Source organism: Mytilus californianus, unplaced genomic scaffold (genome assembly GCF_021869535.1).
Source record: "Mytilus californianus isolate M0D057914Y unplaced genomic scaffold, xbMytCali1.0.p SCAF_3, whole genome shotgun sequence".
In the NCBI taxonomy this organism is placed as follows: Eukaryota; Metazoa; Mollusca; class Bivalvia; order Mytilida; family Mytilidae; genus Mytilus; species Mytilus californianus.
In genome coordinates, this window is record NW_026262679.1 from 56774059 (window position 1) to 56789586 (window position 15528).

General features: G+C 31.6%; 1 protein-coding gene across 2 annotated transcripts in view; it reads right to left on the reverse strand.

The window, feature by feature from the left end:
- LOC127733013 (nucleolar protein 6-like) overlaps positions 1 to 15528 on the reverse strand; it is a 73393-nt gene that overhangs the window by 47635 nt on the left and 10230 nt on the right. The window contains exons 7-13 of one of the 2 annotated variants that reach the window (XM_052242262.1): positions 12788 to 12957; positions 10167 to 10287; positions 8484 to 8647; positions 7509 to 7624; positions 6718 to 6895; positions 5218 to 5337; positions 4065 to 4216 (exon numbers count right to left, since the gene is read on the reverse strand). In XM_052242262.1, the coding sequence (XP_052098222.1) occupies positions 4065 to 4216; positions 5218 to 5337; positions 6718 to 6895; positions 7509 to 7624; positions 8484 to 8647; positions 10167 to 10287; positions 12788 to 12957 (1021 nt within the window). Of the gene's footprint in view, positions 1 to 4064; positions 4217 to 5217; positions 5338 to 6717; positions 6896 to 7508; positions 7625 to 8483; positions 8648 to 10166; positions 10339 to 12787; positions 12958 to 15528 lie in introns of both variants that reach the window. The other variant, XM_052242261.1, reaches the window with a different exon arrangement.

The following is a 15528-nucleotide window of genomic DNA, read 5'->3' on the forward strand; positions in this document are numbered from 1 at the left end:
AGATTCAGCATACCAAAGAACCCCATATATTCAATTTTTGGACCCTGATTTGGACAGATTCAGCATATCAAACTACACCAAGAATTTGATCAATTTATTTCTTAATGGAAAATATGAGCTAAGTTTTTAAAGGGGTTTGCTTCACCCATAAAAAAATTTATATATAATAATAATAATTCTTTATTTAACATATATAGCGTTCTGAAAAGTAATTTATACAGAATAACAAACAAACCTATCACAAAGTTCTTCAAAAAATTTACCAAAAAAAAAATGAAAAAACAATTTCCAAAATATCATTCCCCATTAATACAGTCCTACAGTTATCCCCAAGAAATCGCATCAAAATGATGATGGATTTAAAATCAGTTTATCAGCCAGACCACTTAAAAAACCAAAAATTTTTAAATAAATTTGTCACTCCAATTATAAGTGTGTTATTTGATGAATAACACATGTTTGGTTTTCTTGATAATAGGTGGTAATTGTGCATGAATGAATCAATAGTAAATACACAACACTTATCCATATTCATAAATGACTCCAAACAATGTAAAAACTACCTGATCTCAGCTTTTGTCATAGATGGAGATTTCACTTTATGATAAACTAAGAAATAAAGTAGAAAAGTAATTATTTTCATGCTTATTAATTGTATTCTTTTACAAACAGGTTGTTTATTTAACACTGAAATCTTAATCATGGAATTTAGAATCTGGACGTTGTGATTCAAATTGGGGTAGAGGTGGCTGGTTTCTAAGTCAAGACAAAATAAGATTGGTATTTGCTGCTTCTCTGCTAAGCACAAAGCATTAAAGAGTAACTGCAAAGACTGGTCAGCTCAGAATTAGAATGTTGTTTCTAATATGACTAAATAATAAAATAACAATTAAATTTGTCCTGAAATATTAATAAGAGGTGTGTGTGTGAGGAGGATTCTGCATTGGTGAAATGTTTTAAAAGAATAAATTGTGAATCCTGATATTTATGTATTTTTTATTCATTTGTAAAATTTAAATGAAAATTTTATTTTAATTTTTCAACCCCCCTTTTTTTGTTCTTTAGTTTAGTAACTTGAATTGTGTGATACATGTAAGTGCAAAATAACTGAAAACTTTGAAAATGCCAATTGTCATGCTGATGTGAAACATATATATGTTCAATTGTAAAATTCTATCTTACTTTTAAAATGTTCTTATTTGTTAAAACTGGTTGAAATGTTTATACCTATGACGTCACATAGTTTAGGCGCCAAAGAAAATAGCATCATTTCGCGGAATTTTTGTTTAATGAAAATTTTACACTGAAATAATGACTAAAATTCAAAGATTTGTTTATTTTGCATTAGAATAGAGATAACTGTATTGTATTTGAATCTTTGTGGACGTACATCGCTACGTGTTGCCAGGTAAACTCAATTTGCGACAGTAAAACTACTGATGTACGTCCGCAAAGCTTCAAATACAATACAGTTATCTCTTAAATGGATCAATTCAAAAACAGACCCAAAATCCAAATAATAAATACCCAATTAGATTCAGCATATTAAAGAACACCAAGAATTCAAGACTTTGAATTAAACCCCATTAAAATTGTTAAAGAAATAAGTAATTTATACAAAGTATTACAAAAGAATTATTTTTGGCCCCTTTTACCTAAACCGTTACGGACATAACCCCTAAAATCAATCCCAAACTTTGTTTTATGGTATAACACCTTGTGGTACAAATAAAAAGCAATAAATAGACTTGTACTCAAGTTATTGTCCAGAAACCAGAAAATCCTCGTTTTTTGGCCCCTTTTTGGTTCCTAATTATTAAACAGTTTGGACCATGACCCCCAAACATCAATCCCAGCTTCCCTTTTGAAGTATGAAACCTGGTGGTAAAATTCCATAGAGATCCATACTCTTATACACAAATTATTGTCCTGAAACATGAAAAATGCTTGTTTTTGACCCCTTTTTGGCCCCTAATTACCAAACAGCTACCACAATAACCCCAAAAATAAATCCCAACCTACCTATTGTGGTAAGGAACCTTGTCCTAAAATTTAATAGAGATATATAAACTTATACTCAAGTTATTGTCTTAAAACCTGACAAATAATTGTTTTTGGTCCCTTTCTGGCCCCTAATTACAAAACTGCTATGACAATAACTCCCAAAATCAATCCCATGCCTCCTAATGTGGTATGGAACCTTATGCTAAAATTTCATATAGATCCATACACTTATACTTAAATTATTGTCTGTGAACCAATTTATTTTCTATGAACCACAGGCCTCTACAATAACTTTTTTTTCAACTTGTCCAGTAGGACAAGTACATACCAAAATTTACTTGTCCGAATGAAATTGTAACTTGTCCAAAAAAAATCTGTTAATAATAACCTTTTTTGCATTTTAAGTTGATTCAAGGAACAAAATTAATTAAAACAATAGAACAGAATTTCAAAAATATGAGTCGAAAACAACTGAATCTAGACATACAGGACTTAGGTTCTAGTTATTATCAATGCCAAAATCTCATCAGACTCTGCACATGAGGCACCGTCTGATAGGCCTGTCAACTGTATTTGTATACTGTTTTTTTAAGTTGAAAAAAGTTTATTCAAATGCAATAAAAAAAAAGAAGATGAGGTATGATTGCCAATTAGACAACTCTCTGCAAGGGACCAAAATGACACAGAAATTAACAACTATAGGTCACCGTATTGCAAGTATTGTTTTTGTTCTACATATGATGAAAAATGATTTTGTGAATTATGTGGTAAATAATTTCTTCATTTTATTTAAAAAATAGTTTTGTTAAAAAAAATTACCGGTATGGTATTTATTATAAATCAACGGAATAAGGTAAGAAAACGAGGTACTAATTTGTCTTGGTCCGGAAAAGTCTCCTGCGGTGCAAATCTGTCTATTAATCATGTCTATTAAATATGTCTCCGACGGTGCCAAACTGTCTAATAAACTTGGAGCCGAATGTTTCGAGCTGGTGACGAACTGTCTTGTAAAGTTACCTTATCTACAAAGGCATCGCTGATTCGGATCAGTAAGACTGGTTTCCGAGAATAGTATGCCTTTTACCTGTTAAAAAGTACCTGACAAAGAACCAGTTTTAAATTATCGACTGCAAGTAAACATGTCAAATTAATACTTGTTTTTATCTTCTTTTCTTGTTTTTTGTTTATAATTACTTTGTTCATCAAAGTTGGATTAAATTTATTTTCTGCAGAATAATTTTACTTGTCCCGTCGGACAAGCTTCATATAGCTTTTACTTGTCCGACCTTTTTTTCCTCTGGTACCGGACAATCGGACAAGCGTTATTGTCGAGCCCTGAACCAGTAAAACTGACCTTTTTTGGCCCCTAATTACAAAACCACTAGGACAATACCCCCCCCCCCAAAAAAAACAAAACAATCCCAACAATCCTTTAGTGGTATGGAACCTTGTGCTAAAATTTCATAGAGATCCATACACTTATACTCAAGTTATTGTCTGCGAACCGAAATGTCTTCAGACGCAGGCCCAGACATCGCCATAACATAATTACGGACGCAAAATAATTTGGAGATGTATTAAAAACTTAAAATTCAGTTTCAGAAAGGTTCCAGTTTAATTTTACTTAATTTGATATTTAAGGAAAGACTGTAATACTTTTTCAGTCTATGAAGAAATAACATCAAAAATGTGGTGCACACAGAATAACCTGCATAGCGGGTTATTTAAAAGTGTGCACCACATTTTTAAGGTTATTTTGTACAGTCTTTCCTTATAATTTAATTCTAAATTCCATTTTTAAGGAGTAAATTATGAAAAAAAATGTTGATGACATCATGGTCACATGACAAAATCATGTCTATGAGCTGATAGACAAAAAACTTTCAGCCAATCAGAAGACGTGTTATATCCAAAATTAAATTATTGACATTTAATCATAATTTTCACTCACAGACTTTCACGGTTTAAGACATTTTCAAATATCTGAATATTTTTTTTTAATTCAAATTGTATTTTCCATTCTTGTAGACAGAAATGTTTTTTTAATATAAAACACAAACCTCCTCAGTACTTCCTTAACAACATATGAACAAATAATACGTCTTCTGTCCATAGATTTCTCTGTTGTCCATGGGACAGTCTCAGTAATACTGCTATCTTTAAATCTTCTCAACTCAGATTTTTCTCCCCAAAACTCTCGAAATTCCTTAGCCTGAAGGTATATAAAGTATATAATAAGTATGCAACAAACCATCCTTTTTTAGTTGCTTTGTTAACATTTTTTTAAATTCTGCCTCTAATTACTTCATATTCAAAATTATCATAAAGTTTACGTAAGTTTTCAAATATTTTATTACTGTAAATTGGGATATTTTGGCTGCAGTCATATTTTGGCACCCAAGATAAAATTACCAAAGCTAAACACACCAAATTAAATATTAACCAAAAAGATAAATTCAAGATTTTCAATAATCATCATAAAAAAATAAATATTATTATACATGTATTTGATTTAATTTCATGAGGAAAAATAGGGACTGCATTAATTATATAACAAGATTAATAGATCAAAACATCTAATAGTGTAACATCTTCAATTAATGGCCCTTCTTAATTTATTATTGACCAACATTACTATTACGTTAACAATACTTCAAATTAAATATAAACTTTAAGTTTAAATAATCTATCCTCATCTAATTATTGCAATCAAATATTACCTGATTTAAAAAAAAAAGAGATCAATTCTTTCTTTTTATTTTCTTACAGTGTTTTTCTTAACGAGTGACTGACAGATAATTAAACAATGAATATGCCAAAATTTTACCAAAATGTCATGATAAACTGCCTTAACCCAAAATTTTAACCTGTAACGTGTCAGACTAATGATGGAGGAACACAATGCAAACCAGAAAATAAAATACCCCCTTACTATTGTAAGCTGGCAAAAAAAACCACTTTTTTATACTACAATGATGTGTTCATTCTAGACCCCTTTACGGTAAACATGGATTTTTTTTCAAGATTACAATGAATAAACATTTTGTGAGGTAGTCAGATTTGTGCATCAAATATAAAACAAGCTGTTCACATCAATATTGGTGATTTGTACAAAAAATTCGTGCATGGATTATTTCCACACATAATGTATTCATGAAATAAGGGAAATAACCTATATCTGTAAATGTTGAAATTTACAGTACCCATTATTACCTCAGGTGAGTCTGCAGGTGGTCCTTTATCAATTGATGAAAATGCAAATTCTGGATTCAATGAAATACCAACAGTTACCTTCTGGTCTTCAAGAGATGGTGGTGTGTCATCAATATCCCACTGAAATAGACATCAATGGAAATAGACATCAATGGAAAAAGACATCAATGGAAAATAACAGACACCGTCCATTCATTTATTTTCTTTGGTACCAATTTTCGTGAATTGAGAAAAAAATCAATTTTCATGGATATTTGATCTTGCAGTTTTGCCAGTCTACAAACAAGCCTATAGCAATTAACTTCCTGGTTTACCTATTCCCAAAAATCTATGGATATTGGTATCCCACAATAAAAATGAATCCACAGTAGAACATTCAAAAACAAATTTAAGTTCAAAGGTGAAATTCAACAAGAAGTTGTATGTGTTTTTGTGCTAAGCATAAATCACTTGTAATCCAAAGAATCAGAAAACATGTAGCAGGTATCTGAAAGATTCAAAACGAGCTCACACCTTACAAATCATCATATATGAAGTTATTTTGTTCAGTAGTATCTGAAAAAAACACTGATGAAAATATTAGTTGTATGAAAGGACTGACAGACAGACATAGTGGTTGCTATGTAGTCCCACTCTAGAATGGGGATATAAAAATCAAAATCAAGAGTACAACACACATTCAAGATGAATCAAAGTCAAGTAGATATGTTGAAAGACAAACAAAAAAGGATGTATAAAAACTGAATAGTTGAAAGGCTCAAGTTTTGGGCATTAAAAACTATCAACACCTGGATTAACATCAGGTTATCTGAAAGCTTAATCATGTCATTATATTGCAATTTTAAGTTATTCTAAAGTCTTTAAACAACATTGTTGTAAATAAACTTTTGTCCAATAATAATATAACATTTCTTTCTTTTTAGCACAACTATCACTGTTTTCCTATTTCAATGCAGCAAACATGTTAACTGTTTAAGACAGATTTAACTGTGAAGCTAAGTTCGACGTTTCCTTTTCCCTTGACCTAACAAAACAATTTTTTTTTTTTTTGCTCGTTGTTGAATGCTGTACAATGACCTATAGTTGTTTCCATCTTTGTCCTTTGATTTCTGGCAGATAGCTGAAGTAAAGTTGTCTCAAAGACAATCATACCACATCCACTTTTTTTTATAAAGTAGATCCCATATGCCTTTCCTAATATTGATTGATTGATTGTTATTTTAACAGCACTTTCACCACTATTGGCTATTTTGCGGCAGTCAGTTTTTATTGAGTTCGCTGAGAAAACCACTGATCTTCAGCAGGAAAACTGACAATCCTTGTCAATTAAGATTGGAGTCAGACACACCTGCCACATGTTGGGTATGAACTCACAACCTCGATGTTGACAGGCTAGTGATACAGTAGTTGAACTACTTAGACCACTCGGCCACCGAAGCCCTTCCTTTTCTAATAAAGTTGTTTTTGTGCACTGCATATGGATAACATGTCTATACATACCTGTGTGACTGGGTATTGTTTGATTTGTACAAGATCAATCCTTTTATCCAATGCTCTCTGTAAAAGTGACATAACATCTGGTATAACTGTATGAACATAGTTACCACCATAGTCCAATAGCCGATCATGTTGATTCAATTTATCAACAGTGTTTTTAAGCTCTTCTACACAGGTTATACTGAAAGCAATAAATTACAAACTGATATCATTATGAAGATAAGAAGGGTATGAAAAGCCTGGGAATTTTTTTTTAATTTTTAATTTCCAGAAAGATTTTTATGAAATATCTTCAGAATGCTCATAATTCAGCAACAGCTCCATGATGCGAAAGACAATTTAAATATGCTAAATGATGAATTTAGTGTATGAGGGTCAACTGAACATATAAACATGTTTTGAATGTCAGAGTATAAAAGCTATTCCTTTTTTCATTATAAGTCATACATAAACCTTTATTTTGACAACAACAAATATTTCAAAGCTGCAAAACTCTTTGGCTTAACAATTATTCATTTACAAATTGAGACCAACAATTAGTGTCTATTTCATTTCAGAGGCAAACAAATTCTTGAAGTTTTATTTTCTATTCATTCTTTAGACATGATAATTCCTGCATGGTACTAAAACTTTTCTACAAAGGGAAGTAACTCTTAAAATCTTTTTGCAATTTTGTCAAACAAACTCATTTATGATCACGCTTGTGTAGACAGTATTATGACAAGGCTGAAAAATTTATTGGTTTTTAAAAATGATTTCCAGTTTCTATCATAACATATGTACTACAAACTTACTGAAAAATGTGTTCAAATTTCCTGGTGAATTTGACAGGCATCAAAAATAATACATGAAAACTATCAACAGTTTTGTCTTCCAAAATTTTGACGGCTAATTCTGCTTCATGCTTCACCTTAAAATATAAAGCATATTTCATTTATGTTGATACAGTATATTCACATAGTTAAATAGTATACAAGTAACATGTAAAAGCTCTCAAAACAAAGAGAAATGAAATACTACAGATATTTCATAATTTTTAACAGTGTATATATATTATTTTATAAAAGCTGCCATTTTTTTTTTTTTTTAAATCGAAAGATGTTGTTTTCTTCAAAAAACTGGCATTCCTTGGATAAGGACCACAGGTGTGACACCAAAAATTATCCTAGAAGAGGAATTTCATTGATTATTTAAAAGTATGAGAACCATACCTGTAGACTCTATTTGCAATGTAAATGAATACCGCTCATTTGTAAACCCTTATGTATTTTGAAATTGCGTATTGCTGAATGAATAATAAGGATAAGACAAAATGTTGGGTTTATGTCAATGAGTACCCCATGAAACAAAAAATGCTTTAATGATGTCAGAATACCTATAACAGAACAATTTGAAAGCCAAGAATCTTAGGCTGAAAGTTTTCTATAATAAGAAGTGATAGTTTTGAACAATGGTTCATCTTTTTTTAATTAGTGATATCACTTAGACCTATGAAAGTCATTTTTGTTGTGTGAGTCATGAATAAGTGGAAATAAGTTTTATTTGATAACTTAATTTTTATACCTTAGCAATAATTGATTAATCTAAGTTTTTTTTTCAAATTAAAAGACAATGTCAAATATTGCCTAACATATATGAATATTAATCAAGTTTACATCTTTTAGTAGGTAAATCAAACTTTGAGTCCTTCTTCAAAAATGCAACCATTTCAAAAAGATATTATCTTAAGATTACTTAATCTCAGACTGTTTTACTGACAAATATCTTACCCTTAAAAAAGTTGACTTTGTCATTTCTGAACACAAATTAACATAACCAGTAAGATCTAAAAATACACAATTAAACATTTGCTGAAAATCATCTGTTGTTGGTTGATTAGGGTCTGACTTATCACCACAAAGATCAGGTCCTTCCTCTGTCCAATTTTCTTTTGCTGCAATAAAAAAAGTTCTTTGAATTATTACAGCTGCAATTAGTTATTGATGAAACATGCTGATTTGCTGTCAGGAACCTCGCCAGTAGTTGTCATCTGTCATATCTTAATGTTTGTTGTTAATTGGAGAATAAGGTTTTAATGGCAGATTCTTGATTGCTTCTGTTAAATTTATTCCCAACTATTCGTTCTTATTCGTGGGTTACTAATTTTCATGGATTTCGTGGGTATAAGTGAACCAAAAATTTCAAAATTAGACATTGAAAAACTTTCTTAGGCTTGTATGCAGACTGAAATCAAATATCCATGAAAATACAATTTTTCCTCAATCGTAGAAAATTGGTACCCACGAAAATAAATGAATCCACAGCACTTTGGAGGATTTAGAGCTTGATATTGTATATACACCTGTCTATTGTTGAAGACTGTATGATGTCCTCTAGATGTCCTTTGGTTGTTTTTTTCATTAGGTTGCTGTCTCATTGGGGTAAACCCCAAATCTCCTTTCATTCACATGTAAAAATCCAAACTTTTAGTTCTGTCATTTTTTTTTCAGGTGCTTTCTCTTTGAAAAATACCCTATATCTCCTTTGCTCATACAAACATTAACTAATTTACATATGCATATACTTTTGATTTTTTATATACTTTATATATTACCTTTTACATATACAAATAATTACATTGTCAATGTAATTAATTATATTTCAATTACTTTTGTGCTAAGAACTAAGAATAGAATAAAAATGTTTACCAGCTGGTTTGAGACATTTTACATGAACTGTTGAGCATTGAAACATTTGTAGAAGCATTGTTTTATGTTTTGAAATTTAAGTTTTAGAGCTCTGAAAAAAGATGTTCATAGAAAATGTGTGTCATTATTATACATTTGTGACATTTATGTAGAACAAGAACTTGTCCATAGTACATGGATGCCCCACTCGCACTATCATTTTCTATGTGAAATTGGGGTCAGAACTCTAATTTAGCATTAAAATTAGAAAGATCATATCATAGGGAACATGTGTACTAAGTTTCAAGTTGATTGGACTTCAACTTCATCAAAAACTACCTTCACCAAAAACTTTAACCTGCCCACTCACACTATCATTTTTTATGTTCAATGGACTGTGAAATTGAGGTCAAAACTCTAATTTGGCATTTAAAATTAGAAAGATCATATCATAGGGAACATGTGTACTAAGTTTCAATTTGATTGGATTTCAACTTCATCAAAAACTACCTTGACCAAAAACTTTGACCTGAAGCGGGACAGACGGATGAACGGACGAATGAACAAACAAATGGACGCACAGACCGAAAAACATAATGCCCCTCTACCATCGTAGGTGGGGCATTAAAATCAAATTTATACTATCTTTTTAGTGTTTGTACATGATATTTAGTATCCGTTTTTTTTTACACAAACATCAAATAATTTTGTAGTTATTCAATCTTGAAGGACAATACAGGCCCTTATTATTAGGTCACCTCCTCCTTTGCTATATATCATACATACCTAACTGTAATAGGGTATTCCTCATAATCTGGTAGTTACTCATCATTTTGTTTAGTTTCCTCCTGGACAATAAATATATAACATACATGGACATTATGAAACCAGAAAATCCACCATATCCCTGTGAAATAACAATCATAGATATAATGAAACCAGAAAATCCACCATGTCCCTGAAAAATAACAATCATGGATATAATGAAACTAGAATATCTACCATGACCCTGAAAAATAACAATCTTAGATATAATGAAACCAGAAAATCCACCATGTCCCTGAAAAATAACAATCATGGATATAATGATACCAGAAAATCCACCATGTCCCTGAAACAAGAGGCTCTCAAGAGCCTGAATCGCTCACCTGTAATTCTTTGCTTAAATCTTTCATCAATGATTATTTTTGCTTTTCAATATATATTAATGAGTGGCTTAAAAATGCCATTTAAATGTTCTTTGTATCTGTCATATTTTCTTCAAAAGCAAAAAAATGCATTTTACCCCAATGTTCCATTTTAGCCATAGTGGCTATGTTTCTTGACGTACAAGGAAATAAAATACAAAATTTATACTAGATACTCTGAAACTCATTCAGCCCAACTTTGGCTGACATTGATTCAGCAGTTTCAAAGGAGAAGATTTTTTAAAGTAAGCAAACTAGATAAACAAATTGTGAAAAGTTGTCTTTAAAGGACAATAACTCCTTAAGGAGTCAATTGACAATTTTGGTCATATAAAAAATTATTTGTAGATCTTACTTTGCTGAACATTTTTGCTGTTTACAGTTTATCTTTATCGTTAATAATATTTAAGATAATAACCAATAAACTGTTATCACAGAGATATGTCTCGCCTTTTTGTAATTTTGATAATGCAAATGTTGAAATTAAAATAGCAATACTTTAACATGTAAGTTATGCAAATATTCAAAGTCGATGAACCATGACTGAAGGTACATGGCTAAACAATCTCCATGGAATGAGATGTGCCAATGCTAATACAACTGCATACCAAATACCATTGAAGTCGTTCCCTTTAAACAAACCTAAACACAAACATTAACTTGTAAACTATGTAAAAGTTTCAAAGTCAATGAACCATGATCAGGGGTGGGGCTATATAATCTCCATGGAAACGATACTTGCAAATGCCAATAAATTTGCATACCAAATATCATTGACTTAACATTAGCAGTTTATCTTAAACTAATCTAATCACAAACTAATACATGTAAACTAAGCAAAAGTTTCAAAGTAAATAGACCATGACTAAGGGGGCGGAGCCAAATAATCTCCATGGTAATGAGATGTGCCAATGCTAATACAACTGCATACCAAATATCATTGACCTACCACTAGTGGTTCACCATGAACTAGACCTAATTACAAACTAATACATTGTTGACCCCGCCGCCGACGCCAGAAACAGCATACCTATGTCTCGCTTTTTGACTCCGTCAAGGCAAGACAAAAACTGCAAAATATCCTTAAAATTACCAATTTAGTGGCAGCAACGCAACAATGGGTTGTTAGATTCATCTGAAAATGTCAGGGCTGATAGAATTTGACCTAATGAACATTTTTTCCTCATGTCAGATTTGCTCTAAATGCTTTAGTTTTTGAGATATAAGCCAAAAACTGCATTTTACCCCTATGTTCTATTTTTAGCCATGGCGGCCATATCTTTTGACGAAACAGAAAATAAAACACAAAGTTTATTCTAGATACCCTAAGGATCATTCAGCTTAAATTTGGTTGGAATTGGTTCAGTAGTTTCAGAGAAGAAGATGTTTGAAATAGTTTACACCGGATGGATAATGACGGACGCCAAGTGATGGCAAAAGCTCACATTTCCTTTGGAAAGGTGAGCTAAAAAACAATCACAGATATATGAAACCAGAAAATCCACTATGTCCCTGAAAAATAACAATCATGGATATAAGGAAACCATAAAATCTAACAACCTTAGAATATCTCACATTCCACCATCACAGAAAGGACATCATCATGGACACAATCTTATTGAAATGCAGATCTTGCGTCCACTATTAGCCTACAAGGATCTGACAACACCCCCAATCTACTGTCTGATCTGGTAATTATATCATTAACAAATGAAATTTTTGCCTATAATTTTTTTTAGGTGTGTAGATATAAGAAGATGTGGTATGAGTGCCAATGAGACAACTCTCCATTCAAGTCACAATATGTAAAAGTAAACCATTATAGGTCAAAGTATGGCCTTCAACACGGAGCCTTGGCTCACACCGAAACAGCAACCTATAAAGGGCCCAAAAATGACTAGTGCAAAACCAAAGGTCTAATCTATAAAATTAGAAACGAGAAACACTTATGAACCACATCAACAAACGACAACCACTGAACATCAGGTTCCTGACTTAGGACAGGTGCAAACAAATGCAGCGGGTTTAAATCATTAAGACAACACCAGAGGATCCCAAAAGGTCTGTAAAACAGAGTGTTTTCAGACCCTTGTAATCACAAAGCATAAGATTCGAATTACAGGATCTGTATTCTAATCAGATTGTCATGGGCCAGTCAGTACCATGCAATTGGAAACACCTTAATTCTTTTCTAAAATTCAACATTAAATAAAAACTTACAATATCAAGCTCCCTCTGCTGTAACCATATTCTGAGCAGACTGATCCCTTCCTTTACAGAGTTGGCATCCTGTAAAGCTGATTTCATGCATTGGTTGTTACTGGTCATTGTAAGATCTTGTAAGATGGCTGTGTTGTAATGGGGTGTGGCAGGTTCTTCTGAAAAAACTTCTGAAAAAGAGTTGCTAGATGCTCTTAGTAAGTCCTATGAAAGTTGTACATGGATGCATAAGACACAAAAGGAGTAGGAGCACTAAGGACCAGTTTTGGCCCAAGAAAAATGTACATGTATAACATAAGATTTTCGATGTGATGACATCACAATTACGTCATAATATGCACCGTTTTCAAGAAAATTAAGAAAACTGCAGAATTTATGCACTTTCCCATCCATATTTCCAATGTGGAAACATACTGCCTAGCCAAGAAACAACAAAATAAAAAGAGAAGCTTTGTTGTAACTATTGACATAATCTCCCCAAATATAGTTGTTTCTTGGGTTTCAAGACATTTTTACAAAATATACAAATTTCGTCATGGTTTGTTATTATGGTATCTCGTTTAATATGAAATGTTTTTCTTTTTGGAACACCTTGTACCTTAGAATAGTTGGGACAAATTTCAGAAAAAGTATGGTACCGGTAACTTATCAATTTTCACGATAATTTGGGCAATATAAGGACATTAAGGGGGTAGACCTGGGGTATGGGAGATAACTTTTACAAAGGTATTTGAAGTCATTTGTGTGTTTTAACCTAGCAGTAACTGGAACAGGGATCAAGCATTTATGTTGTTTACATTAGATTATGAGAATGATGCAGGAGTATCTTAGAAAATTAGACAAGTTTGACTCCTCCAAGCATTAAATTAAGGAATTACATGTTATCAATATTTAAAAATCAAAAGCTGAAAACTTAAAAAAACAACATTCCTATAATTATAAAATGCTTTTGAAAAATTCAACTATGTACTTAGTAGGTTTTTGGAATGACTCTAGACATCATTTAGATAAAATCTTACGGTTTGGAAAAAATTGAATTAGAACAAATTGGATTGAATAATGAAGTTATAAAGTTTTAGTACTAAGTTTTTGGTTGATAGGCTGTACTTAACTGTATATATTTGGTTTTCAAAAACAAATGGCAATATTCTATAAGATATGATCTGAACATTCATTCTAGTACAATCAAATGCTAACAGATAACCTAAATTAGCACAAAGATAGTACTTAAATAGTGACAGACTGTCAAAACATTCAATTTAGCGTCTGCTTGTCCGATGACAGGGGCATTTTGTAGTCTTGGGGAGGGAAACCAACATTACATATTATAATGTAGATATGTCAATTCAACCCAAGAGTAAACGTCCCATACTGAATATTACTGATTTTCTTTATAAACTTGACTACGGTAATTGCTTTTAACTTACATTCTATCTTTTAATAAACCTTTTTCACAAATTTTCAATTGATTGTACCTCTGGAGTTATGAATTAGTTTAAACATATTTTATTTGCTTAAATATACAAAAGGGATGAGACACAAGTTAATCAAACTTATAAAGTCTTCTGGAGTTATGAATGCTACATATATCATTGTTTTCATATTCAGATTCTATATACATTAAAAATTCATCAAACTCAAAAATATAGCCAAATTACTTTCATTTTGCCTTAAGGGCTTTATTTATGTAAAAATAAAAGAATGTGTCTGAGGTCACGAATGCCCCTGCTCAAGCTTGCTAATAATATGTGAAAATACTTTTTGAGAACATTTGATGTCACTGCCTAGTTTTTAAAGAGTTGTATTGTTCTAGTCTATTATGCTGTGTTATTTTCTTGCAATTTTCCAAATTATGACGGGGCATAACTCTAGAACAGTAAGTTATTCAATGCCCAAATTAAAACTCTGACTGCGAGTTTTTGGTTCTTAGCATTGTGTATGAGTTTAATAAAATTTGCATGAGGCAAACTTAAGTTATAGTGTTGAAATGAAAAAATTTCCAAGTTATATTGGGGCAAGTAAATCACTGCCCAAATTCAAACTCTGTCTGTGAGTTTTGGTTCTAAGTATTATGTGTGAATTTCATAAAATTTGTATGAGAAAAAATTAAGAACGAGGAAATGAAAATGGGACGGATGGTCAAGGGTAGCACTTAATGCCCCCTTCGCACAGGGGCTAGGGCATAAAAATATGATGAAAAGTAAAGAACTTTACCATTTTGAGCATATGTTTGCAATAACATAACTAGAGGCTCTAAAGAGCCTGTGTCGCTCACCTTGGTCTATGTGCATATCAAACAAAGGACACAGATGGATTCATGACAAAATTGTGTTTCGGTGATGGTGATGTGTTTGTAGATCTTACTTTACTGAACATTCTTGCTCCTTACTATTATCTCTATCTATAATGAACTTGGCCCAGTAGTTACAGTGGAAAATATTATGTAAAAATTTACAAAAATTTACAAAATTTATGAAAATTGTAAAAAATTGACTATAAAGGGTAATAACTCCTTAAGGGGACAATTGACAATTTTGATCATGTTGACTTATTTGTAGATCTTACTTTGCTGTACATTATTGCTGTTAACAGTTTATATCTATCTATAATAATATTCAAGATAATAACCATAAGCTGCAAAATTTTCTTAAAATGACCAATTCAGGGGCAGCAACCCAACAACGTGTTGTCTGATTGGTCTGAAAATTTCATGGCAGATAGATCTTGACCTGATAAACAAT